Raw genomic sequence first — 26,917 nt, forward strand, 5'->3', positions numbered from 1 at the left:
TCAATGATGGGAAATAACAGTTTTGGGGTGTTTAGGGTGAGAAATCAAAATGGACGCATGGTTCCAATTTTCCAAAAAGTCGAACTCCCATAATACGGTCCCTTTAAAAGAAAGGGAAAAAAACTCCACACGTTTTCCACGTGGGTGGTGCCATTGACTGGCACACGCCACAGAAAGAGAGAGAGAGTAGTTTCCTTGCTTTCCCAAACACTTTCCGCTGCTCGAGGTGACAGTATAACACTTGGTTATTTTGAGGGAGCTGCCTAAAACCGGATTGGATGCGCTACAGTTGGGGCGTGGGCCTTTTTTTGTCGCGAAATTATCTACATTCGCACATCCATTGTGGAGACACGATAGCCTGGGATGCGTCGTGTGGGGAGGGGGTTGGAGGTGTGCCGCAGTGAGCATAATCTGATAAGCGCTTCTGTTCTATCCTCGCTCCTGCACTGCGCACTCGGATGTCACTCGTGGGGGAAAAGTGCGAGTGTGGCCGGGGGAGGGAAGAAGCGAGTTCGTGCTATATCCATCCGGATGCCGGCTGTTTATTTACGGGCGTGTCGCTGAGCATGGCATCTGCGCACTTTGCTCATCCCGTGATATACGGGGGGATTAACACGTCCTAAACATCCAGTCTGGACCTTTTTCTGCTTATTTGTATTTTCTTTTCATTTTTGGTAGGTGCAATGGCATCACGTGGATTGATGCGTGCTATGCATTCGCAACAAGGTGCACGCTGAGCTAAACTTGCACGGAGTAGAGCGGGCACGATCCCAGTTTTTGGGAGGGAGGAAATGCTTCGGATCCTAAACAACCCCGAGGTCGTACATTGGGACCTTCCGAACTGCGTCACTGCATGCAAGTGCGGCTGCAGGTAGGCGAGCCACCACCGGAGAGGACCGCTCCTCATCCGTATCCTCCGCACACAATGTCGACCGACTAACACACGTCAGCCGGGATGCATGCGGCCGAGGATTCGAACAAAGATCCGCCACTCGGATCGACGTTTTCCTCGGCGCCCGATTTGGACTCTGACATTAACGCCAATGCATTCAGGCCCATTTACGAGAATGGTGCTGATGACAATGTCAACGTCCAGAACACAGCCCTGCGAGGGGCCAGCGACCCCAGCGCCTACCCCTCCATGGACTACCGCGGGCTCGTCCGCCAGAGGTTCATTCGGCGGAGTTTGTGGGTGTCGGACTCCGAGGAGCAGCCGCTGGACACGGCGGAATGTGTCACCAGCAGCCCGGCGCTCAACATCGACCTACGCTCCATCGTCGGCCGGACACGCTGCCGGACTTTGCACGCCACGCGCTTGGGTCACCAGGAGAAGTCGAGATCGGAGAGTCAGGTGGACGTAAAGGGCGACAGCGGGAGCGCGGGGAGCAGCGAGGAGAAACGTGACGCGTGCCACAGCGAGGCCAAGGGAGAGGGCGTGTCATGTGACGTCACCGGCAAAGCAGGAAGTGATGAGAACGAAGAGGAGCCGGGCATGAAGGCCGTGTCCACCTCACCTGGGGGCCGCTTCCTCAAGTTCGACATTGAGTTGGGGAGGGGGTCCTTTAAGACGGTCTACAAGGGTCTCGACACAGATACTTGGGTCGAAGTGGCATGGTGCGAATTGCAGGTGGGTTTAATGAAGCACGTGACGTCACACATCCCATCATTTTGTTTGACCGGAATAAGATCCTGTATAGGCAACAAAAAGTTCTGCCACTACGAAAAGGCAAGGCAGTAATTTCAATAAGTTAACTAAATTGTGACAATGTTGAAAAATGAAGTGTCAAAGTTTAAAAAAAAATGCTGAGCCTTATTGAAACCACGAACCAATAAAAAAAAATCAGATGACTGCGTTCATGATGATGGAATAGGTGACCTTTTCGTCTCGGATTAAATGGTCCTTTTGGGAAACATTTCAGTATATTATGGCCTTTAGAAAATTTGTTCATAAAGACATGCTATACATGTGAGAATAATTGTCAACAATCTACCTTCAATTAGAGAAAAGCAGTATATTTGTCTTTGACCAGGGGTGTGGTGGCCAACAGGATTTTCAGGAGGTTCCCGAATGTCCAGTTCATTTTCGGGCTGGTCAAATTCCTGTTTTTGATTCCTTGGTTTTGTATGCTACACATGGAACTGTGCTGTCAAATTTCAGAGAGAAATATGCACCAATAAGCTCAAATGGGCCACAATTGTGATCCGTTCACCAAGGGGACATTTTAGAGTGGCATCACTTGCTCAAAAATGACAGCAAACATGGAAGATTGTTCGCAAGAATAGCAGCAATCATTTCATTTTTGCCCAGTTTATTTGTTATGGGGGAATATTTGAAGTTTTAAAGTGCTCATTCTGTGTGTGTTTTTAAGAGTTTACAAAGATGGCGGCCACTTGCCGTGTTGCTCATGAATAGTTCCCAAAAGTGGGTTCCCAATGCATACAACTCAAAGAGTCATTTGGTTACCACAGTATGCAGAACATTTTGAGTGAATGGACTCATTGGAAAGTCAAATTTCCTAAGCATTTTGGAAAATGTCATCCTGTCAAAGCGTGATGAAACGGTGCTTCCTTTCAAACTTTGTAAAAGATAGGGCTTTACAATGAGTTTGACTCCATTTTTGTTGCTCAAAGAAATGGGGGGATGTAACTTAAAAACTTGAACTATATTATGAAATGGATGCATATACCTTTATAACTTTAAATTATTGCATGTTTTGTTTATGAGCAATACCCCCAACATGACATGCGTATTCTTGGGGGCAAAAGTAAACTAGTTACTTAATAATAGTAAATGTAAATTGGAATGTCACTAATCTGTTTACTGTATGATATAATCTAATGATCAGTTTAAATGCCATCCATGTGGTGTGCAGATTAACCTAGATCTCAACTGCCTTTTCACAATTTAAAAACTCCAAGTGAATACACTTTCAATCTTAAAAATAACCATCTGACTAAATATGTACTGTGACTACGTCAAATAATTGTCCTGGTTTTAGATAGAACACACCGTGGTGCAGGTGCAGTGGACCATGAAGTCAAAACTGAGTCAGCACTTTAGCTCAATTTTATGGTCTTGTAATTCACAATAAATTCTCCTAATGGTTATACCACCGTGACTTAGGCTCACACCGACTGTCAATGTCAATGTATTGATTCACTAAGGTTCTCAGAGAATTATATACTCATATAGAGGATTAACATGAAGTGTCATTGGATATGTAGTATGATTCAAATGAAATGGGGTAAAGTGACATGGTGAGAACTGAATATGATAACAGTAGATAGTGGATATAAAACGTCTACACACTTATGCTCAAATGTCAGATTTCTGGGATATAAAAAAAGGAGACCAAGGTAAAGAATTTCAAAAGTGTTTGCCATTATAAGTGTGACATTTAACCTGCACAACTCATTTGAATTATTATTACTTTTCAAGAGGGAAAACGTTTGAACTTTTTGTTCATGATTTCCAAAAGGAGGTTTTGCAAAACACAAAATCATACAGTGAAGAATGCAGATGACAACATCATGTTTCGGGTGTAATTTTTGTTTTCAGTGTTAGCAATATTAGTTCAGTTAGCCGCTCCAAAATGTCACCTTGCAATTTAGTACCTTATAGGGAAAGAAAGGTAAATATTTTAGCCATATCGAGAATGAGAATAACAAAGGCTTGCGCAAATAGCATGAGTATGCAGACCAGCTCATTCATCATAAAGTCACAGGTATAAACGATAATAAAAAATGTATTCTTAATTCTAACAGAAGTGCTTTTGGTTAAATTGGTAGTATCCTACGAGTATCTAACCAATTACGTATTTCACAACTGCAGTTAGATTTTTATCTCTGTTGTTCTCTGTTATTTATGCATGTGTGTTTGTGTGTGTGTGTTTTTTGTCATGAAACCTAGCAATACTATCTTTTCGATCAATCGGCCGACCGTGATCAACACATTGAGCAATCCTATAGTATGTACCCTCACAAACAGTTCAATAGTATAACTCCACCTATTATAAAAAAGTGAAATAATGAAGGTAAGCGGCTATATAAAATGGATGGATGGATGGATGGGTGAATGAAATAAAAAAGAAATACATCCAAATCAATTTTTATTATTAAAACGGTTACGGATTCTTCTGCAGAATGCTTAAATCTAAAGTATTTCCTGCCATCTGTCAAATGGGAGAAAAAAAAACCCTAATAACAGCACTACAAAGGGCGGGGGTGGACATTTGTTGGCTATGCAACAGAAAAGACATGTTCAAGTATAGCCGTGCGTGCTTGAGTGTATTTATGTTGTCTGCGCAGCTTCTTAGGGGAGATCTAGTGATGATTCAACCCTTGTGTGCCTTGAGACCTGCAGGCCTTGCCCTTTCCAGCTTCCTTGCCTACGCACCTCTCTCACAGCAAGACACGCTCGCCTAGCTGTTGTATAAGTCACAGGCAGCATGAGACAGCAGAAAAAGGTGCCCAACTTATAACAGTGTGCAGGCTCACATGAATCAGGTTCTTCAATGGGCTGGCTGCTGAATGCCTTAAATAAAAAAACAAAAAACAAATGGCGAAGAAGATGAATGAAACAAATGAAGAAACGATTTCATAAAATCCCAGCACCTTCTTGATCGCTCTCTTTTGCCGCTCGTTATTTGATTGATCAGCCTGCGCTGAATGCTAAACAAGTTTTATGTACCCTCAAGTGTTGCAACCGTCGCTGAGGGAGTAAATCCTGCTGATGCAGCTCTCTGCAGCAAAAGGGGTGGCGGGAAAGAGTGGCTTCAGGAGATAATATGTAGAAATATGCATATTTGTCCACTGCTGTACAAAAACATTAACAGCCGATTATCATTGTTGCATTTTCCGGATACTGTATATAGATACAGAGCAAAGGAATCTGAGAATTCAGTAAAAAGAACGGTCTTATTATAGCAATGCTTCAGTGATGATTTGCAACACAGTGACCTTGAGGTTAACAAATTAGCATCACAGTTTTGACTTTCATATGTAAGAGATAGATGGCTATAGTGGCAAGTACGCATGCATTTTTGTCTGTTTTCGTTCAGGTATCAGTCGGACAAACACAAGGTCATCAGCATTTGAAAACTTAAACTTGGAATTTAATAATATATTTGTTGTGAATGCCCCTTACACTCCATTCACACACTGCATACATCGAAAGTATAGTCAGAATTGTATAGGATCGTGCTTCTCATTTTTTTTAAGTATTGCCACAAAAAAAGTCTTATCACACTGCCCAAGGGGGGCTCACACACTTTTTGAGAGATGGTATAGTCTGAGTCTATTTCAGTACATGAAAAGTGAACTATTATGTACAAATATAACACACATTGAGGGATTGAAGAAAGTTCATGCTTGCCAAAAGCACTTTAGATTTCATTCAAAGTGTTCCATTTCCGAGCAACATGAGTGTATCTGCACCGTCTATCCTGCCACAAAAATGATGACATTTTAACATAATTTCTGAGCAAGTAAATTTACAGGATTCAGACATTCATTTTTGAATAATTAAAATAACATGCTCAATTTTGAGTGCTTATAAAGCCCTATAAATCCAATAAAATCCTCTTTAGTTCTGAAAACAAACTCATTGGGAACAAGCCTTGAAAATGTGTAAAGAGAGGTGCAGTGCAGACGTAATCCGAGATGCCTGAGACTACACGATGCTCAGGTCACGTTGGCTTACTGAAATCCGACACCTGGGCATCAATGCACACAAAGCACAGGATAACAATGTGTGTGTTACAAAGCAGCCTCATAATTCAGTTGAGCGGTGCACAATTTAGAAAGCAAAGACGTCATGCCTGTTTGTTATATGCTGACTCAAGCCCCAAGGAAATGAATGTTCATTTACCGCTTATACAATAATCAGGCAGGCCACAGCATATATACTTTTAATCACATGTGTATTTTATTTCAAATCCATAAGCCATTATGTGCGTAAAAGGAACAAAAACATCAAATTTGCATCTTTCCTTTATTTGCATGTGGGTTGATCTCAAGGTCCAACATGTAACGTTATGTCGTTGCGTCTGAAAATATGGGCCCGATGTGTACACTGTTGTTTTTATACAACACAGAAAAAGAAATGGACTGAAAAGAACCCTTATGTTTTCTCCTACACCACAAACGTGTTCACTCTCAACATGAGCCGCAGGCGGTTTAGTTTCCTTCAGAAGTTACTCAATCAGTTTTTTAAGTGCCATGTTTTTACCTATTCAATGTTGAAACCATCCTCCAGTACCACCCCAACAAATCCCGTGAATACCGATTGGAAAATCAGGTGAATTAAACTAGTAATTGTCCCCTTGAATACTCCAAAGGAGCGGAAACTGTCCAAGATGGAGAGACAGAGGTTCAAGGAGGAGGCAGAGATGTTGAAGGCTCTCCAGCACCCCAATATTGTGAGATTTTATGACTTCTGGGAGTCGCCGTTGAAAGGAAAGAAGTGCATAGTTCTGGTGACAGAGCTCATGACCTCAGGGACACTGAAAACGTGAGTGAAAATGTTCCACTATGATGTTTACTGGCTTAGCTCAGCTCCAGCCTTTCACCGTGGTTGTGTTGAAAATTTCCTACAGGTATTTGAAGCGCTTCAAGGTGATGAAACCCAAAGTTCTTCGGAGCTGGTGCAGGCAGATTCTGAAGGGCCTCCACTTCCTCCACACCAGGACGCCTCCGATTATCCACAGAGACCTCAAGTGTGACAACATCTTCATCACAGGCCCCACAGGCTCCGTCAAGATAGGCGATCTGGGCTTAGCAACTCTCAAGAGGGCTTCTTTCGCTAAAAGTGTTATTGGTGAGCCACACCTTATTGAATTGTGATCAATAGGATCTGATCAATATGGATTTTTTCAGGCCAATTGTGATGTATTAGCCAGGAAAAAAAATCCCATATCCAATAGTCGGCGGGTAATTTATATATTTATATAACGATGACTGAAACAATTTTGTTTTCGTCTTCGTAATTTTAGGCAGAACTCTACACTGTTTCTCAAATGGACATTGCTGTTGAAAACTAATATTTTCATCAATAATTCAAAACTAATCTCCACGACATAAGCCTGCTTTTGTGAAAACTAATCACATTTACTGCCAACCCCTGCTCTTCACTGAGAATAGCTTCCGGGCCGTGAATGATGAAACTGCGCATATAATTATAATTGACACCTATTTAAACATATTTTGAGAAAACACAGCCATTTTATTCATTATAATTTTCAAAATTAATTTACAGTTATATCCACATCTATTATTGTTATTATTATTTTAAATTATTTAAATTGGCTCGCCAATTAGTCTGTTGTATCTGAAATGATTACCGTAGTGTCTTTAATCCATGTGCAGTATTTTGACTATTTTTGGGTAAGTTTTCTTCCACATTATTCTCACAGTATTTTAGCCAAGTGATGGCACACTCCAGGTAATGTGATAACAAACTGGTTGAACAAACACATGTTGAACCTTGACATCTTGTTGCCGTTTGGGTGAAATTTCAGCTCCCTAGCGTCTCCTTTCAATGTTTTTTCTTAGATGTGAAATGGCTTTGATGTAAAGCTCAAAGAATTGGACAAAATGCCGCACAAGGATTAGATTTGTTTTTTAGCAGTATTATTGCTCCATTTTTTATTCACAATGAATTTGTTTTAATGGTCCAGGCACACCAGAGTTCATGGCCCCGGAGATGTACGAGGAGCACTATGATGAGGCTGTGGACGTCTACGCCTTCGGCATGTGCATGCTGGAGATGGCTACATCAGAATATCCTTACTCTGAATGTCAAAATGCTGCACAAATCTACCGCAAAGTCACCAGCGTGAGTTTCAACTCAGCTTTATTAAATTAGAAACGGTTGTGATATTTCTTATAAAGTCCCTATCATCATGCTGAAAAAAAGGTTTATTTTTTGTATTTGTCTGTATGTTGCCTTTCCCTAACGTGCTTTGTTTAGTTTGGCAAATAGCTTTCAACACAGCACTGCAGCTATTATCGTTCGCCAAACTAGTCTGCTAACCTATTGCTAATGTACAATGGGAAAATAAACGCCATGTGCAGAATGCTGGAAATTCGGTTTGCAATCACACTCATTTATTTTGCCATATTATTATGCCATCTAAAAATAACTACATTTTTTGAACTCTGGTTTTACATGGTTTGTTATTGTCTTTTGATAATGCTACCTTAGTTAATTTGTGTAATTCTATCGCTAGCTTCACTTACTTTTTCCCCCTCTATGCCACAGGGTGTAAAACCTGCCAGCTACAGCAAAGTAAGTGACCCAGAAATTAAGGAAATAATTGGAGAGTGCATCTGCCATAGAAGGGAGGAAAGGTGAGTAGGTGACAAAAGTCATACATGCAGGTCGGGCTGACCTATAACTTTAACATTGTTGTTGTGTGCCTGCTTCTGTGTTATGACGTCAACACCAGTATTTGTCTGTGACACAGTTGGTGTTTGTGTGCTGTGCGTCATTCAGTGACCTCCACTAAGTAGCTGTTGTTTTGATCCCTTTCTGCAGGTACTCCATCAAGGATCTTCTGAACCACGCCTTCTTTGCAGAGGATACAGGTGTTAGGGTGGAGCTCAATGAAGAAGATGATGGGAAAAAATCCTCCATCGCTTTGAAGCTGTGGGTCGAGGATCCGAAAAAGTTGAAGGGGAAGTACAAGGATACTGGCGCAATTGAGTTCACTTTTAATTTGGCGAATGAGGACCCAGAAGTTGTTGCGCAAGAAATGGTACGCAAGATACTTGTTGGTTAAACACGCTGTTTTTTTTTTTTTGCGATAACTACATTGTAGAGGTACAGTCCCAGCAAAAAAATGTATGTTTATTTGAAACACCTCGTCCAGTTGTCTGTTCAGTCTAGACTTTGAGTCATATTGAATCCTTTCCCAAGTGAGTTTATATGGAGATACGCTTGGGATACCGGCACAATCTAGTGAGTGCTATGCCTCCCGTTGTGGTGCAGTGCAGTTCTATGCAACACAGCAGAACAGTGGCTATTTTCAAAATAAGAGCAAATGAATTGGAACATGAAGCAACCTATTCCCAATATGTGATAGAGTGACGTTTTAGCAAAACTTTGTTGGTATTTATTTTGTTAAGTTTTATATAATGTAGTTGCATATTGTCAGTGTCATAGTGGCGTGTCATTATTGCAATTACTTCACGATATAAGAAAGGCATAATCAGTTCCACACATTAAAATTCTTAACTATTTTACCCATTAAAAAATCAAATTGTCTGCTTACTATATATATATATATATATATATATATATATATATATATATATATATATATATATATATATATATATATATATATATATATATATATATATATATATATATATATATATATATATATTGTATTTACCATGAGCATCTCCCAATTGTCTCATAGGTGGAGTCTGGCTTTTTCCTGGACTGCGATGTGAAGGTTGTTGGGAAGTCAATCCGGGACCGTGTGGCTCTGATCAAATGGAGACGGGAGCGCACTTTCTCACCGGGAAACGGCGAGGCGTCTGTGAAAACGCAACAAAACCTCCTACAGGTTCCAGGACAACAAGGCACCATGTTGGCTACAACCGAGTATGACGACCAGGAGGTGGAGCAGCAGACCTTGATATGTACAGTCCTCATCACTACACCTGCCACATGTAAGAACGTGCAAATGAAACAACCCGTCAAAACTCCAATTAGTCATGAACACGTCATCACTCGTGCAGTGAATTTAAAGTAAAATATGACTCCATTGTCTCCGCCTTTCAGCATCCATTCATGACACTCTCTTACAGCAGACAGCGGGGTGAATCCCGCCACGCAATTGGATGATCTCAGCAACCAGCAAAATGGCTCCTACCAGTCGCTGCCTGAGACCATCGGCGCGGTTCAGTCAGTCTACAGTCCTCCTGCGCAGCTGGAGCCTCCGATGCAGCATGGGACCTACCAGCAAGCCACAGCACAGGCCTCGCAGGACCAATACGTACAAGAATCTACGCAGTTACATCAGGGAGCCTACCAGCAAACGACAGGTCAGCTGCATGCGGGGACCTACCAACAACCTGCTGCACAATTGCATCTTGGGCCAGATGAGGCTCAAACAGTAAGTTTATGCAAAACATTTTTTTCTTCCTACGATTGTTTGGATGTGGGGAGCTTGCCAATGTGGAGTAAACATTTTTGACTCATTTGGCTGTACTTGCAAGTATGTTTCCATGTATTTACAAGTACTTTCAATACAAGTGCTAAACGGGCAAGCATTTTTTACTATAATACTACATACTCATTTACCAGTCCAAAACTTTTACTCCACATTGGCGGCTCCACAATTCCATTGTTTTTGCATTTTATAATAACGCATTTTCATGTCTTTTCTGGGAATGATGTCTGATCAGCGTCACCATAGTGATCCCTTTGAAATTCGTCACATCACCACTAGGGGCGCTGATTGTCCCAGACGTGGAAGTGCCTCCCAGGTTGACATGTTGCAGTGCAGGACTCACTCCAGAGTGTGTTTGTCCTGCTCGTATACCAGAGACAGCTTATTTTCTACCCGTTCCCAAAGCTTGTCTTTAACATCTGCCCTCCTGTCCCCTCATCAGTTTTGCCATCGTGAATCAGCGTGTCGTTACGCTTCACCTATTCGCCCCTCAGAGCAACGACTCAGCGTCCCTCACCGCCACTGTAGAGCGTGCACGTCTCTCCACCGGCTGGACAGGAGCAAGAGAAGAGGTTCTGTGGGACAGGCCCATGTTCATTCTTTGCCCGCGTCAGTCTCAAAACCTCCCTCCTCCGTGTCCTCTCTACTGTTGACATCATCAAAATGTCCCTCCCCATCATTGATTTTGCCACCTTCAAATGCTGATCCTTGCAAGAACCCACTTGAGGGTGGACATCTCAGCCTTCTTAACCACTGTCTCAAACACATCGTCAGCCGCAGAACAAGTTCGCCTACTCTTTCAGAGATCGGCACTTGCCTCCGTGCATCCCCAGTGTTTGAGCATGTAGACAAGGGTCAGAGTAATAAAGTCCCACTTTTCTCTTTTAACCTCGGTCTGGAAAAAAGCCTCCACTTATCAAGATGTAGCAGCAAAGGCAGAGCAGATGCACCGGTATGTTAGAGAAGGAATCTGTAGAGCAAATACTGCTACTGCGGCAGCCTGCTGCATTTTTCATGATCCCGCAAGCTGCTTCTGTCTGTAAGCATCTCCATAGAAATGTAATACAAGCAGCCTTTGCTCCTGCTTATCCAAAATGAAGTCTTCATTATAGTCGTGGGTGTGCGATGCTTCACAAAATTATACGCGAGCCCACTGAGTCATGCCGCTGCAATTCCCCTGTTCCATCCAGCTTCCCACTTGGATTCTTGCCCAAAAAGATATACTGTAAAGCACCACCTCTCGCCTGCTTCAGCACACAGAGCATTTTGACCTTGAGCTTGAGTTAGCACTCGCTATACAAACACATTTGCGTAACTCGCGATTCATTGTGTAGTTAACGTGGGCTGTTCGTTTGTTTCTGACAGACTGTTTCTGCTCCATCGACGCCAGCCCCTCTTACGCAGCACAGTAGACAGACAGCACAGAGCTTCCCTGCTGCAACGCCCATCGTTCAGACACAGCTGACAGCTCAACCAGGCCAGGACCAGGTACTTGGATATGTACCACTAAAACAGGATATTAATACAAAATAATGACAACATTTACTTGACCACATTGCTGTACATAACATATATATGGGTTTGGTTTTTTTACAGCTAATGTAGGCCCAAATACCGTAAAACTTGGACAATAAGCCGTATCGGTATATAAGCCGCAGGTAGGGCTGTGCGGTTATTTCCAAAATAATAATCACAATTATATTGGTCAATATTAAAATTACGATCATCTTTTAGTCAACAGCAAGTAGAAAATGTGCGTGTAATGTACGTGAAAAAATGTAGGAGACAAAATATTAAAGGGATACTAACCTTATTTTGAAAAGATGTTCGATTGTGTTTCAAAATATGTTCAAACCTACATGGAAACACATTTGATTGCGTTGTATTTAAATGTCGTATATCCAAAAATACATTGACTCTACCTGCAAGCTAAATGCTAAAATCTGGCAAACAACCACTCACAGTTCGGCATGCAAATGTCCGAAGATCAATTCCAGAAAACAGGTGAGCCTTGATTGGAGGTTACCTGATCCTTGAGCCCCTGTGAAAATCAGTCATCAGATAGTGGAATAAAGTGTTTTTGAATTATTTGTTGTACACGAAAAATGATTTTGTTAATTTTTTTATTGCTTTTACTTTTTACTACTTTTAATGCTGGAAATGGGTTCAACTAATAAAGTCAATATCGCTTTAATTTGTAGTAAGCGCCACATTTGATTGTCTTCCCTAGCAATTATCTGCAGACCAGACGGCAACTCACCTCAGTCCCCCCGACTTATCTAGCGGTTTTTCGCAGTCAGCCACCAGGGCACCCTCTCCTCTGCTACCCCTCCACATCAGCACGCAGGTGTGTAGTAGGAAGTTGATGTTAACTGTTGTGCGAGGGTAAATGTGTTTGACACATGCAGCCGGCATGCCTGAATATTGTTTCGTAATGAACGGGCGACTTTGTTCATTGTTCATCATTTTCCCCTTTTCTTTCCCAGTTTCCCACACCATATTGTGTTCAAGCAGGGGGCCTCAAGCCCCTGCCTATCTCCCCGACTCCCTTAGCTAGCCCTTACCACTCACCCTCACCCCACCCCGCCATCATTCCCCTGACTACTCATTCTGCTTTTGGCTCCTTGCAGTCAGCACCTCAGCAGGTGCCCAGTGCTGCACCTCCCGGCACGTTTTTTGCCATGACCATGCCATTTGCAGTGCCCCAGCAGCATATTGGCCCTGCTACATCCTTCCATTACTCCCCTTCCTTACCTCTCTCCCAGGTACAACCCACCCCATACCCCGTCCCCCACCCTGAGCAAGAACTGGCTGAACAGGTGAATATTTGACTTGAAGTTCTAACTGTGATGGTTGGGTGATTGGAAATGAGGTGGATAAATGGTACTTTGCCCTGTCTGCAATGCATGCACACGTCATGCATTTGGGCTTTTACAAGCTATTTGCCTGATCTGTTCATCAATTCCCCAAATGTGCTTTTTTTCCCCCCTAGGTGCAAACAAACACTCCAAAGGGAAATTTAGAAGATGCTCAACTTTTGGCCCCCGTTCAAACGGTTCCTGCTATTCAGATTCCAATCTGGGGAAGCGGAACAGATATAGAAACTGTTGCAGCCGGCACGGACTTGATTGCCTCTAAATTTCACACCTCAGCACCACCCTCAAATGCAGCGGATGTCGAAACCCAAACCCCGGCACAAACTGCAGCTTCAATCCAGCCAAAAACCCAAGCAGCAGGCCAAATACCATCTCATTCTGCTGCGTCAGTTTCGTTTCATTCTCCAGCTGCAGCTTTAGCCCCAGTCGAAGCTACAATTTCCATATCAGCTTCACCAAAAGTCTCATCTACAGCCTTAGAGGAGTGCTCGGTATCAGGACAAACCCACATCTCTGTACCAGGGTCGGTCTCAGTACCAAGCTCTGTCCCGCTACCATCTCAGCCTGCTACTCCTGCTCCCGCTTCTGTGCCAGCTCCAGTTTTGCAGGCCGCTGGAGTCCAGGCAGCAGTTTCAATGACATCTGAATGTATAAGCCAGCCGACAACTTGTCAGACTTCTTGCACCTCACAACAAGAGCCCTTCACAGAGGTATGGCAGACAGCAGACTGTGCATTTCTGAGAGGAAAGTATGCAATATAATAATTTTGGCTAAAGGAGGGTCTAAAAATGGATGCTACTAAATGAGTTGATAAGAGCACCTGCAAATACATAAAAAAACAAATGATAAAGACAGGGGTTGCTTGGTGGTCTGCCTCAAATGCGGAGGTTGTGGATTCGATTTGGTTAAGAAAATGGATGGAGGGATGGATAATATAGACAGTAAAATAAATAATAAAGAAATATTGAATAAACAAGTGTGCCGTTTTTAAATGAATTTTTCTACACTTTCTCTCATCAGGACGTGTTTCAGGAAAAACTGGTATCATTGCCCATCTATGCCTATGACAGGTGAGTGTGAAGTTTTTTGAAAGCAAATCTTTGATTCTGGATGTGAACTAAAAATGGTCATTATTGTTGGACCTTAAATAGTATCTGTAGTGCTGAGAAGGAAATATATACGGTTTAGCGGGAGAATTGGCATGTGTTTAATCTGTTTTAATCTGCATCTGTTTAATTCACGACTCAGTTTTTATTGCCATCACATCACGTATCTACCAACATGAAAATGAAAAATTCATATTCAAGGATGCTAAGAAGCCACTTATCCATAATGCTATCGATGTCTGAGATGGCACAAGTTTCCCACATTGTCACTCTGTGGTGCATTCCAATGCAGTGAGAAACTCAGACAAGTCAAAAAGTCTGATCTATGCATTCATGTTAACAGTGCAAATGTGTAAAAAATTGGGGCTCTCTCAAGCTATAAAATCAGACGTATATCGAGAATACTGGGGGTGTGATTACGAAATTGATGTTTTACTAAATGATGCCGTTAACTTAATTACAACAAATGGTCCATCAAGTTATTTAAATTCACAATACCTAATCAATTAACAAGGCTTCCATCTTCTGTTTTTGCATCTCAGCTCTTCAAGGTACACTTAAACATGAATGTTTTTCCCATTTCTCTCAGTCCCTACTCTGATGTTGCGTCTGGTAAAGAAGCAAGTGATGGGTATGACAGCTTGGCCAGTGGAGGGAAGGGGGAAGGAAAACACAGAAAACATCACCGCAAGTCCACTCGCACGCGATCTCGGCAAGAAAAGATGAGCAAACCCAAACTGAGCATGCTAAACGTAAGACATAGTGTTCACCTTATACCAAAGCGCCACTTTCCTAAAACCGTATTCTTGTTTGCAATGTTTTGTCTCTGCCCCTACAGGTTTGCAACACGGGTGACAAAATGGTCGAATGTCAGCTGGAGACTCACAATCACAAAATGGTGACGTTTAAGTTTGATCTGGACGGTGACGCTCCGGAAGAAATTGCCACTTACATGGTTTGTTCAGCCCTTACCTTTTGATGTTCATGTTCTTTTTTTATCTATCGTAGTTGTGTGATTGAAAACATGTGGCGTTGATAAACTTTAGGTGGAGAATGGATTTATCCTTCCTTTAGAAAAGGAGATCTTCATTGACCAGTTAAAAGACATTGTGGATAAAGCTGAAGACATGTTGAATAATGACACAGCAGGGGAGAGGGTATCTACTTTGAGTTGTAGCCCTCAACAAGGCCAGACCTCTGATGGGCAAGCGGGAGAGGTAAGGACATAGTTTTCTCCCAAATAAATGATTAATATGGCAAATACGCTGTATGGACACAAGTATGAACTTTTCTATACATTTTGAATTGTGTGCAGAAATTAACTTGCAGAAGAACCCCCTAACCAAAGCACAAAGGAAAAAACAAAAAGACTTAAATTGAAGTGTTGTTGCATATGTCTGACTTAAATTAATTAAAATTTGGAACAACAGTTGTAGTAATATCTAATAACAAAGTAAAGCCATACAGTGTTTAGCAGAGGAGTCACACAATTTAGCAAAAACGTGTTCCATGTTGCAATTAATTTGCCCTTTGAAAAAAAAGTATTGTTTTTGCTATGGCATTGCAAAGCATTAAATTTGATATGCTAAATCCTACAGTAATTCTGGTTAATATCTCACATACCTCCTGAATTACATTTACCAATAGGTAGTGGTACTCATTCCGCCATTTTAGAACTGCCAAACTAGTACAGAGATTGTGAGCCAGGTCTTTTGTTGGGTACAGTGTCACTCACCTCTGACCTCAAACATTTTTCAATTTTCCAAAGAATTGCTACAACAGCTACTAGAGTCTTGGTGTTTAAGCTCTCATACCTGCAAAGTGGGGATTGACACCATATTTCCCTCCTTGCAATGCTTTTGTCCATATTCTGAATCAAGATTTAGTCAAAGCAAACTTGCATCCATTACGGTTGTCTTTTTTTATTACAGAGTCAACAGTGTGGAGCATCCCAGCCTGTCTACCAGCAAAATGGTAAAGTACTTCATTCCTCGCATCATCTTGATAATTCTATTATTAATTTCCACCCGCATGTGTATTGCAGTCCTACACACAGGAAAGCGATGGTTCATAATCTGTCCTGTGGAGGAGAGCCCCTATTCCAGCCAGGAGCCAACATCTGACGGGACAACGTCACAGTCTCCGAGCAGTTCGGCCAACACGCAACTGCCTGGCAGGCCTTCGACATCACGAGGTGACTCTTCAACTTTTTTTATTTAATTACATTGCGATTCATGGCAGCTGAATGAAAACAATGAGGCATTGTTTCGTTTTCTGTAGCCGAGGAGGGCTCATCCTCTACGATGTCTGGTGGAAGTGGAGGCTTCATGCATGACGTGTATGGATTCTGTAGCCCCCCGGTGACGTCCAACACAGACCCTCTCCTCTTGGCCAATCTGTCTCCACCCGTGTCTGCCCCCCCGGCTCTTCAATCGGTACCATCAATGGAGACGATCAGCAGCGTGCATCAAGCCCAGCCAGCCAGAGCCCAAACATTACCACCATCATCTCCACAAACATTTCAAACGGACGATCCGCAAGGCTCCCCTGTGGCCGCCACCTCCCCTGTTAACTCCACATTACATATGGCAGAAGTCACCTGTCCTGTTTCTGTGGCGGAGGAAATCCCCTGCTGTCCCCTGGTCATGCCCTTATCTCTGGATGTGAGCAGCTCACCGGGCGGGTCCCCTCTCACTCCTCTTCCACCCCAGGAGCCCGGGTCGGCCAAAGAGTCTCTGTCTCTCACGTATGCCGCCGCCACCCGCGGCGAGCGCCCGCAACAGCCCGTGGTACTCCACCAGCCGTTCTCCAGTGTGGGCGCAGCCAAGGTGTCGTCACTGCCCCAGAGCCCGGCACCGACTCAACACGTGGCCCCGGGCGAATCGGACGGTGAAGGACGACTGGGTCGTGCGGGCTTTGTGGACAGCACCATAAAAACGCTTGATGAGAAACTTAGGAACTTGCTCTACCAGGAATATGCTCCCATGTATCCATCGGGAAGCACAGCGGAGACACCAGGTTCTGGCACGGAGTATATCCAGTCACCTCCTGGGCCAGACAGTGCTACTGGTGGGTCAGGAAACAGTACACCAGGTCCAATGGAGGAGAGTCGCTACAGGGCAGGAGAACAACTGGTAAGTTCGGCAAACATCATTTAACATTGTCATTTTTGTTCAATACAAATCTTGTGTCCATATTCAGCATTAAAGTTATACCTATATCGCCGGCGTCGGGCCAAAACCTCATAAGTCACATTTGAGTGAATTTCTTATTTTCTCCAAAAAGCTATGCTATCTGTGGGTGTTATTTCTACAAATTATTTCAAAATATTGAAAATTACTCAACCTCTTCCAAACTTGCTATTTTTGCCATCTCCTGAAAAGTCATTTTGGAGGTACGAGGATTCTGCCCGATGTCAGTAAATTCATGTTTGTTCTAAGAAAACTGTTGGATGTGCTTGCTTTATTCCAATGTCTCTTCCACCTACAACTTTATGAAACATAATATATATCATTGTGATTACTTACTAACTAACTAACTAACTAACTAACTAACTAACTAACTAACTAACTAACTAACTAAGTAACACCTTTCCAATTTCAGCTCTCAGGCACAAGGCAGTACAAAAAAATCCTCAACTTTACAACACATATTTGCTAAATCACTTGTTGCTAGGCAGAGCTCATAGGGCTCAATTCTAGCTGGCCCATTGGCCAGTTTGTTTTAATTTTTTTCTTCAACTTGTATATTACAATTTAGGGATCAAAAACACAATTGGTACTCTGATTTAAAGTACGTACACCTAATCTTTGATCATTTTACATTCAAAGATTTTACTCAAGGAAATATTTGTTACAAGCTTTGTAGAAAATTGTACAAGCAGAAGTAGGGAAATGTGATTAATTAGATTAAATTAATTTTAAAGCTTGACAGTACTAGTGTACACACAATATAAGTTGCTTAAGATCTGTTGAAATGTACAGTAGCCATTAGGGATGGGACAAGACACAAATTCCATGAGAATAGTATCCATTTTTCAAAATGTTTTCTTTTTACTGAGCAAGAAAAGAAAATAATCAAGCCATCTTGCAATTGGATACAAAATCTAGTGTACAAACGTAAACAAAAATGGAGACAACTGTCTTTCTTTTCTGCCAATATATATCCATCCTTTTCCTTCAACTGATGACAGGTGATTTGAAAGTAATCAGAGCATCCTGTCTTTCTCCTGTAGCGCTGGAGCCATTGAGTATTTTTGTATTCAGATAAAGAATAAAATAAAAAATATATATATTATAATCTTCATGTATTCTTTTGACAATCAACATTTCTTTATTTTACGTAAATATAAACTGAGATTTTAGAAAACTTTTTCACCATAGATAATGATTAATGAAACCAAACGACAACCACAGAACACATTTGAGTCAGCCTGGTTTGTTCAAAAGTGATCAGTACGAACAGCAACTGTCAGGCTGTCAGCGAGTAATTTGCATCTTCCTTTGAAGTGTAATCAGACTGCTCTTGCCAGACGATATAGCGCTGCTGGCTAGCAGCTAATTTATGGTAGATGTTGTAATAAACGCTAGCAACGGGCACTGTACAATACATCAAGCGGTTCTTTCAGTGCCCTAAATTTGCGATCGAACGTGATTTCAGAACGCGTTTGTGTTATTGGATGGTAACATTTATTTTGAAGTTCTCACCACAGTTGGCGCCATTTACTGTCAAGCATTAACGGGCGAGCGCATTCTCCTGTGTACCCTCATGTCAAAAACAGCAGGTAAACGAAACTGCTGTGAGAAATCTTGTGGCGTTCAAATCTCGTCCCATCCCTAGTAACGATAGTGCTTTTTTTAATCGAAACAGCAAACGCTCATGACTGTTACTGTTTTGTCCGTCATCTCCTTTAGCCTCAAATTCCTGAGAGAATGGATAGTTTGAGCACTCTGAGTGACTCAGCTGTGTGTGGTATGTACTGTACTGTCTTAAATCATCACCTTTAATTTTCTAACATTGTGCCTAATTGTTCATGCATCCCTCAATTCTTTTGTATTTATATGTGTGAAAATTATCTTCAGCATCCCATTCCAAAAGGCATGTGTCTCACTCTGTCTCCTGCTCTGGGGCAAGAGGCCGTTTTAAGGTGTGTTTGATGGGGAAATTAAAACGTCTCTTCTGCACAGCTGCGCACACTCACGTTCCTCTCTTTTCTCAGATCATCTCTGTTCCTCCTGAAGTGGCCAACAAGCGTGATGTGAAGCAGAGGAGCTGGTGCAGCGTTGCCTCGCCTGCACATCCCGCAGGCTGCAACGTTCCTCCCGAGGCCATGACTCCCTCCACCACCATCGGCCGCTTCTCCGTGGTCAGCGCCGAGGACGACATCACGCAGAGGACGCGTTCCAGTCGCTACTCTGCCCCGCCCGACTTCTACCTGGATACGCATTCCTCAGTGGCTACCCAGAGCTCCTTGCCTCATACCCTCACCTCAGCCTCCGTCCCCGTTGACATCACTGTCCACGCTCGCTTCCTCTCTTCCGACTCGGGGGCCGAGAGCAGCCCTGCCAAATTGGCCCCTGCCACTCCCAGTCAACACACTCGCTCAGAGCGCCGGGGAAGTGACCTGATGAAGAGGGCGGTGGCCTTCCTCAGACGTTCGGGACGCAGCGGCAGTGTGCAGAGCTCGGATTCTCCCAGCAGGCGTGGAGGCGTGCACGGGTCGGCCTACGCCAGCAGCGATAACGACTCGGAGATGGAGGACTCAGATATGAAGAGGGAACTACAGACGCTCCGGGAGAAGTGAGCAATATAACGTTTGGGTGTAATTGATTACAATCCAGTAACACCGCAACACTCAGTAGAGAGCTAATTTATTATCAAATTATTACTAAAACATTTTGATGATCTTTTCCAAACCTAATTTAATTTAAAATTGTTCTCAACAATATATGTTCTCCTACTCTACTTTTCTTATCAGTTTGGAAGAATTTGGAAAAAAAAAAAAATCTTTTTTTCTGACAGTACGCTCCAAAATCTGAACTCTTTTAATGCCAGCAATGTTGAATAAAAGAGCTGCCAGCTAATTTCAAGCATTTTGGCTGACTTTCTTGCTCCAATTCCTTTAGACATTTGAGGGAGATCTCAGAGCTGCAGGCCCATCAGAGAGGCGAAGTGGAGCTGCTCTATCTCAGACTCGGCAAAGTTCCTCCCTCCGGCCTGACGTACTCGCACGTTGCGCCGCCTACAGGTCGGAGAAAAAGATCCGGCAGGCACAGACTGAAACCTGGCAAGCTCCTCAGTCCTTTGGTGCAGCAATTTCGACATGTCACGAATAAATCTGGTGATTCCAGCAGACCCCGTGAGTATCAATGGATTCCATGTACAGTATTCTTAAAATATAATTCCCAGAACTACCTTCCTGTCTAAATATTTTTTCATTTCTGATTATTGTTATACTTATTTGTGCAGTAAAATGTAGATGCAATATAATTACAAATGAAAACAATAGTCATCACGTTGTGTAAGAAGGGTACCGCCTTGACGTGTGTGTTATTGTTAGCTGTCCCAGGAACAGGCGAGGCAACTGTAAGTCTAAACGGCTCTCCGGCCAAGGCATCCGTCGCCGCTCAGGGCCGGGAGCCGTCCCGTCCGAGTAACATTCCCAGCTCCACCTCGGAACCAGTCCAGACCCAGCAGCCCTGCTCCCTTAAAGGCTCCTTGTCCTCTGATAACATTTATTCCGGGCTCTATGGTGGAGACGGCACGAGCGCACAAGCTCCACCAGGACAAGGTAAGCCAACAAAGCAACACGATACTGTATTGTACCTTGGACTTACATTATAACTGATTTGTGGCTTTTATTTGAGAGAATTTTAACATGTGTTCTTTTTACTCTGGTGTCTTCTCCCCTTTTTTGACTATATTCCCATCCAGGCTGGGCTAATTACCCTCAACCAACCGAGAGAGTGACTTATAAATCCAGTAGCAAGCCCAGAGCTCGATTTCTCAGTGGGCCTGTGCCTTTATCTATCTGTTTGTATCTCTTCTCTTGCTGCTCTGCTTCCCTTATTTTGCGTCTTTCTCTGTGGTTACACGCATCACTGTCTTTACTTTTTCTTCACCAAACACAGCCTGTACTCTTTTTGCTTGTTTGCTTTTGACATTTTGCTTCATTTTCTGCGTTTTGGCCTGTTTATTCAAACGGCTTACAGAGTGGACACATTAATGCATTGACAATAGGACGTAATGCTATGATTGATTAAGAGATAATTTTGACGGGTTTGGCAGTGAATAAGTTACGTCACTGACTTTCGTTAACTGCTATAGAAGTAAAAAAAAAACAATTTAATTGAGCTGGAAGTAAATGAGATAATTGGGTAATCGCATTAATATGTTCTTAAATGAAATAGAAAAAAAAAAAAGAGAGGACACTTTTGATGTGCGTCTTAAGTTTGGATAAACTCAATATTATTTTCTCATATGCACTGGCAGAGCCAGAGTGGAGGCCAGGGGTGCAATGCCACCCCCGGAATATGCTTGGACCCCCAAATGCCACTCCAGATAACTGACATGTCACATTCGTTCAAGCTTCTCAGGCACCTCTATGCAGTTAAATGTATGTTAGCGCCCTCTAACGAGATTCTGAAGATTACTTCCTTAGCATGTCAACTAGCTGTAAAAAATAATTCATAACATCCACTGTGGTCCATTTTCCCTGACATGTTTTTCGGATGAACTTTAGTACCATTGTGTGTCTGTACGACGTAACAATAGCATATGTTTTATGTTACTTTCAAATGACTTGCCATTGAATGTTCAAATTTGAGGTGTCATATCCTCAAATTGTTTACAAATTCCATTGAATATGAAATTGGGTGTTAACTGTCAATGTTTGCGTGTTTCCAAATTTTTGATACATTTGGGCACCCCATGGCCCCCCTCCAATAACAAAAGTCTGGCTCCGTCAATGCTCGCATGAAGTCTCAATGCACCCGTCAAGATTTCTACAAGTTGAAACACTCACTTGACCACATGCTGGGTACACATGTTCCTCTAATAAGGTCCAATCCATGAACCGCTTCAGACGTTCTGCTGCTGCTACTCATGTATGGGTTGCTTCTATGTAAGGTGGGCAACGCATGACATAATCCCTCTCAGTTTGACATCCCTGTTCAACTACAATGTAATGTTAAACGATGAACATCGGGACATTGAGTTCGAATGCTTAGTGCTGTAAGTTTCCAGGGATGCCGTGACATCATTTACATTGGAGTTCATGGTTACAAACATCAACATTAATTTTTAATCTTCTCGATGAGGACTTGTATTGTATCTCATCAGATTGCATTTGTGGTCAGTGAGTGTTGCTAAGTCAGACACATTGTATTTACAACAAGTAATATCAAGCATGAATATTCATATATCTGTATTTTTTCCTCTGCTCCTTAAATCGCGCTTTGCTGCTGCGCTCATTTCAGGAGGCTGAAAATTTCGCTTCTTATTCAAGCTTTTTTTTTTCCTTGTCTGAGCAGCTCTGTCAATGTATCTTGTTGTCACGTGCATTATTTTTTCTTAAAGGTGTCTGAGACATGTTTTGTCAACTGGTGCTCAAATGTTGTATCAAGTTTTATAAACTCTGTTTTGTCTCTTAGGGTCAACATTGAAGCGGTTGTGTCTTGGCAAAGAGCGAGGCAACAGTATGTAGTACATTTATGTATGTAAATGACCAACATTGTATTGTGTACACCAGTCGTTCCCAACTTTTGGTCCTCGGTACCCATATTACATCAGAATAAAATTTCACAACGTACCACCTAGCAAATATATCACAAAACGTACAATATACGGTTTAAAAATTTGAATGCAAAACTATTATTCTGTAGGGCAAATGTAAAAATTAGAAGGTACAATTCAACTGTATCATATACCAGCTAGTTGAAGAACATTTGTTGTGTCTGTCACAATATGTTGCGCACAAAGATGGATGCAACCCCAATATAAGACATACACACAATCTTACAAACATGTTCTCCCTAACGCTTTTTAACAGTCACAAGTTACTTGCAAATGCTTGCTATTCATAGGCCAACTCAGTCCCTGTCCCCAACTTATAGATGCTATCGACTGTATATGTGTCTCCAATGGACTTTGGCACGCAAGAGTGAAATAAAACTAATGATTTTTCATAAATTAAGTGAAAGAGTATCCTGGTTGAGAATCACTGGTGTAAAATACTGTCATCCTCATGGGAGAATTTTGCCATTTGTGCATGTTATTGACTTTTGCCAGGACCCGGTGCTGGGCCAGGTGCTGTTCCATCCCAGCAGCCGTCCACCGGTGCCACACCCCCCCCTCACCAGTCGGTGATAGGGCTGGCACAAGCTCAAGCCAATAACAGCAACAACAAATCAGGAAACTACGGTTCCTCCATCAATACCACTGAAGTCAGCCTGTCAGAAGATCTGCAAGGGCTAATGGACGACTGGACGCAGGAGGTTCTTATTGTTTCTCACAGGCCGCGTACAAGTTCCCTACGCATTGGGAGGCAGCAGCCTTTGGATCAGGTGATTGCCTCGAGTCAGGTTGCAAGTACCTCAGAGGTGAGGGTGTCTCATGTTTATATTACAGAAGAACACAACTGAACTTTCAAATCCTTTCCATGGGCCATGAGCCATTATTGTGTCATTTGATGATCCGGTAAAGGGGTGGGTATCACACCTTTATTAAAAAAAAAAAAAAAAAAAAAAAGGGTTGCACAGTGGAAGATTGGTTAGCACGTCCGCTGCAGTTTAGATGCCCCAGATTCAATTCCAGCTTGCTTTGCATGTTCTCCCCATGCCTGTGTGGGTTTCCTTCAGGCACTCCGGCTTCCTCCTGCATTCCAAAAATATGCAAGGAAGGTATAATGATGAAATATCATAATATGTTCTTTATGGAAAATGAGCAGAAATGTGGAAGAAAAGAAATCCTAAAAAGAACAAAAAATTAGTCAAGTTTTCATTTAGATGAACAATGTGAAAAAAGTATATTCCTTAGAAGGTCTTTGGGCACTATTTAGCAACCCCAATGGAACTCAAAAATAGAAACCTTTTAAACGCTATTAAAACAAACACAATTTTTACCCTCCAAGAGAGAAATGGGCAAACTGAATGCACTGATGGTAATTTTAAGTGGCAGCATTACTATTCACTTCTAAATGGCAGATATAGCTTATTTGCACTTCTAAAGGGTCTTATACGGCCCTGCACAACATGGGCAGAAGCAATCAAATATAATTCCTCTATATAAAAATGTCATGCTTCTGCTTAAGAAGCGCTCGCTTGGTCTTAAGTCTCGTACTAATAAAATGTTGCAGCCTTGCCGGTGCCCATCCCTGACCGAATTTCTTATCCAACCATCAAGGTATCATCATGGATGATCCCAGGCGTAAAAAGCGTCCACCTTCCCCCGTCATGGCCTGATAGCGCCGGCGTGGCGATGATCAACATGTACTCCGCGGGATCCGTTTGTCAGCTTCTCTCGCCCACCGCAATGCGAGCTTCTTCCTCTCCTTTCTCTCTCAACCAATCACCCGGGGTGCCCCTCGCCCTTCCTTCTGGAATCTTTGCCTTTCCCGGCACTCCCCCAAGCCAGAATGCTTCCATCTTGTGCGCGTCCACCCATTCGCCAGACCCCAAAGCAAGAACTCTTTAATCTGAAGACGTGTCTTCCAAGTCTTGTACCAAAAAGCAATGTCATCGTAGATTTAGTACATCTGTATATAGTGTATTTAACCGGCACGTATGTTACCTTTGGAATCCTCATTTGCATACCTCATGTCCTTACCATGCCATATTATCATTGAGCGCAGAGCCGTGGTAGATTCTGAAGTCGTCTTTCAAATGCTGATTCACATCATATGTAAACGGTATGACTTCAGCATTCAATGGAGATAAAGATTTGCGTCGCTCACGTCACCTGACAGACAAACTACAGTGTGTAATATAGGAACTCTTGTTAGTGTGTACATAGGTTGTGTGTTTGTACAGTTCACAGCGGGTGATGCTTAGATTGTTGCTGCAGCTACTTTGTGGATCTCAGCGCAACTCTTCAGCAGTCAGCAGCATCATTAGACGCCACTGTGAAAACCCCTGGACCAGATGAGTGCTGTCAGTCCAATGATACATTTCTTTTTAAACCCCCGCATTGATACAATGCTTCTAGCACAAGCGCCAAGAATAACAAGAGATTGGAGGGAACTTTAAATGCAGATGAAAACCACCTGTGAGTGTGCCTTGTATTTTATTTTGTGAAGATGAGCATTTAGGTTTGAAGCAGCCATGAATTATTCTCAATGTATCCTTCAATTAGGTGGTAAGAATCATCAAAAAGAAAAAATGTGGACTCAAATGCTGTCAGCTTCACACATTGCAGGTCATAAAATATAACCGGTTATAAAAAATTAAAAAAAACCTCACCTAGGGATAAACAATGTGCTTAAATCTATCCTGCAGTTTTTTTCACACCACTTTCTGACTTGTTTAAGATTTTAGCATTGACATTCTCAGTGTGAGTGAAAAAAAATGTGTTTCACAGAGAGCTCAAATCATGAACAGAACCCCGAATGTCCTTAATCTCTTCTAACCTGTAGCTTTACATATTGTTGCCTTTAGGGAGTTTTTAAGCGATACTGTGACTGGTGTTGAAGGCAGAAGGTACAACGAGAATGTGAATTACTGAAAAGCCTGTAAGACCCATGTCATTATTTGTACAATGCATTTTTTTTTTTTTAAGTGTAATCGAAGCTGTCAGATGTCATTCTAAGCACTCTGCAAATGTTGTGCCATCCCTTTCTCTCTTTGAAATTTTTTCAACTCCAGACACATTTAATTTGAACGCTGCTTCATCTGGCCTGATATATTCAGTATCAGAAAAAATGCAAATGATACGCTTTTTGAAATTGGAGATGATTTGAAACAGATTTCATATCATAATATTTATTTTCTATTTCTCTGTAAAACATGTTGTGCTTCATTAAGTACCCGCCCTTGTCATTGTTTATGCTTGTAATTTATGAATGCTTTGGCTTGCTGCGTCCCCAAATTGGTGACGAACGCCACTGAATACAAGGAAGTGAAATAAAAATGGTACTGTAAATATACAGTATAGTGCTCAACATATCGGCCTTCACAAGATCCAGCAGATGCAGTCCAGTCCAATTCAGTCCATCATCTACGTTGAATTAACTCTTGGGTGTCTGTGTTAGTTGGTGGTTTCTAAATGTATTATTTTGGTAGTTGCATTTGGTAGGCTTGCATAAAAATGACACAATTTCATTATTTAGTAACCATATTTAGATTAATGGATTATCTTTGCAATAACACTCATAATAACAATAATAACAATGTCATTTTGAAGGAGAATAAGAATGTAAATATATGTTATTGTTCATCTAAAAAGATAAATACATGACCGTCAAATTTGTTGTTTAAAACACGAAAGATGAGCAAAACTACGGGAAATGAAACAATAAAAAGGAAAATCTTTTTTGGAACTCTTTTGAAGAGTGTTATTAAAATGGACATAACTAAATCTATAGCAAAATGTACTTTCTTTGCTTGCCTCAATATTGTATCATTGGGTAGACTGTGAAAGATTCCCAAAAGTGAAGATTGCACAATAGGTCAATGATATCCAGTCCAGGAACTATATCACTTACATTTGCACTTACAAAGATAATAATACTCGGTTTGGATTGATCCTGCGGTAATAA

General features: G+C 42.1%; 1 protein-coding gene across 10 annotated transcripts; it reads left to right on the plus strand.

The window, feature by feature from the left end:
- The first annotated feature begins 236 nt into the window (after window positions 1-236).
- Window positions 237-26,320, plus strand: wnk2 (WNK lysine deficient protein kinase 2). 10 transcript variants are annotated; one of them, XM_088423396.1, is made up of 29 exons: window positions 237-1,627; window positions 6,339-6,511; window positions 6,597-6,817; window positions 7,677-7,834; window positions 8,261-8,349; window positions 8,537-8,756; window positions 9,426-9,681; window positions 9,820-10,127; window positions 10,420-11,136; window positions 11,550-11,672; window positions 12,415-12,531; window positions 12,671-13,003; window positions 13,177-13,770; window positions 14,081-14,130; window positions 14,756-14,918; window positions 15,005-15,121; window positions 15,213-15,383; window positions 16,098-16,140; window positions 16,211-16,360; window positions 16,447-17,300; window positions 19,080-19,137; window positions 19,248-19,312; window positions 19,385-19,965; window positions 20,292-20,524; window positions 20,726-20,956; window positions 21,100-21,198; window positions 22,818-22,862; window positions 23,455-23,765; window positions 24,568-26,320. In XM_088423396.1, the coding sequence occupies exons 1-29, from the start codon at window positions 956-958 to the stop codon at window positions 24,856-24,858; spliced, it is 7,443 nt and encodes a 2,480-aa protein (XP_088279522.1). In that variant the 5' UTR covers window positions 237-955; the 3' UTR covers window positions 24,859-26,320. The 10 variants fall into 10 exon arrangements, with proteins under 10 accessions (XP_088279522.1, XP_088279515.1, XP_088279518.1 ...); XM_088423389.1 differs by lacking the exon at window positions 10,420-11,136 and having other exon boundaries at window positions 239-1,627; XM_088423387.1 differs by lacking the exon at window positions 10,420-11,136 and having other exon boundaries at window positions 941-1,627; window positions 23,455-23,729.
- Window positions 26,321-26,917: the final 597 nt, after the last annotated feature.

This window comes from Hippichthys cyanospilos, chromosome 9 (assembly GCF_059441005.1).
Source record: "Hippichthys cyanospilos isolate Australia breed blue-spotted pipefish chromosome 9, RoL_Hcya_1.0, whole genome shotgun sequence".
Classification (NCBI taxonomy): domain Eukaryota; kingdom Metazoa; phylum Chordata; class Actinopteri; order Syngnathiformes; family Syngnathidae; genus Hippichthys; species Hippichthys cyanospilos.

What these genes read in the sequence shown, in the direction of transcription:
- wnk2 (XM_088423396.1), top strand. Translation starts at nt 956, where the DNA reads ATGCATGCGGCCGAGGATTCGAACAAAGATCCGCCACTCGGATCGACG. An exon ending in AAGGCAGAGCAGATGCACCG is followed by an intron (nt 11,137 to 11,549) that starts GTATGTTAGAGA and finishes TGTTTCTGACAG; the next exon opens with ACTGTTTCTGCTCCATCGAC. An exon ending in TGGCAAAGAGCGAGGCAACA is followed by an intron (nt 22,863 to 23,454) that starts GTATGTAGTACA and finishes GACTTTTGCCAG; the next exon opens with GACCCGGTGCTGGGCCAGGT.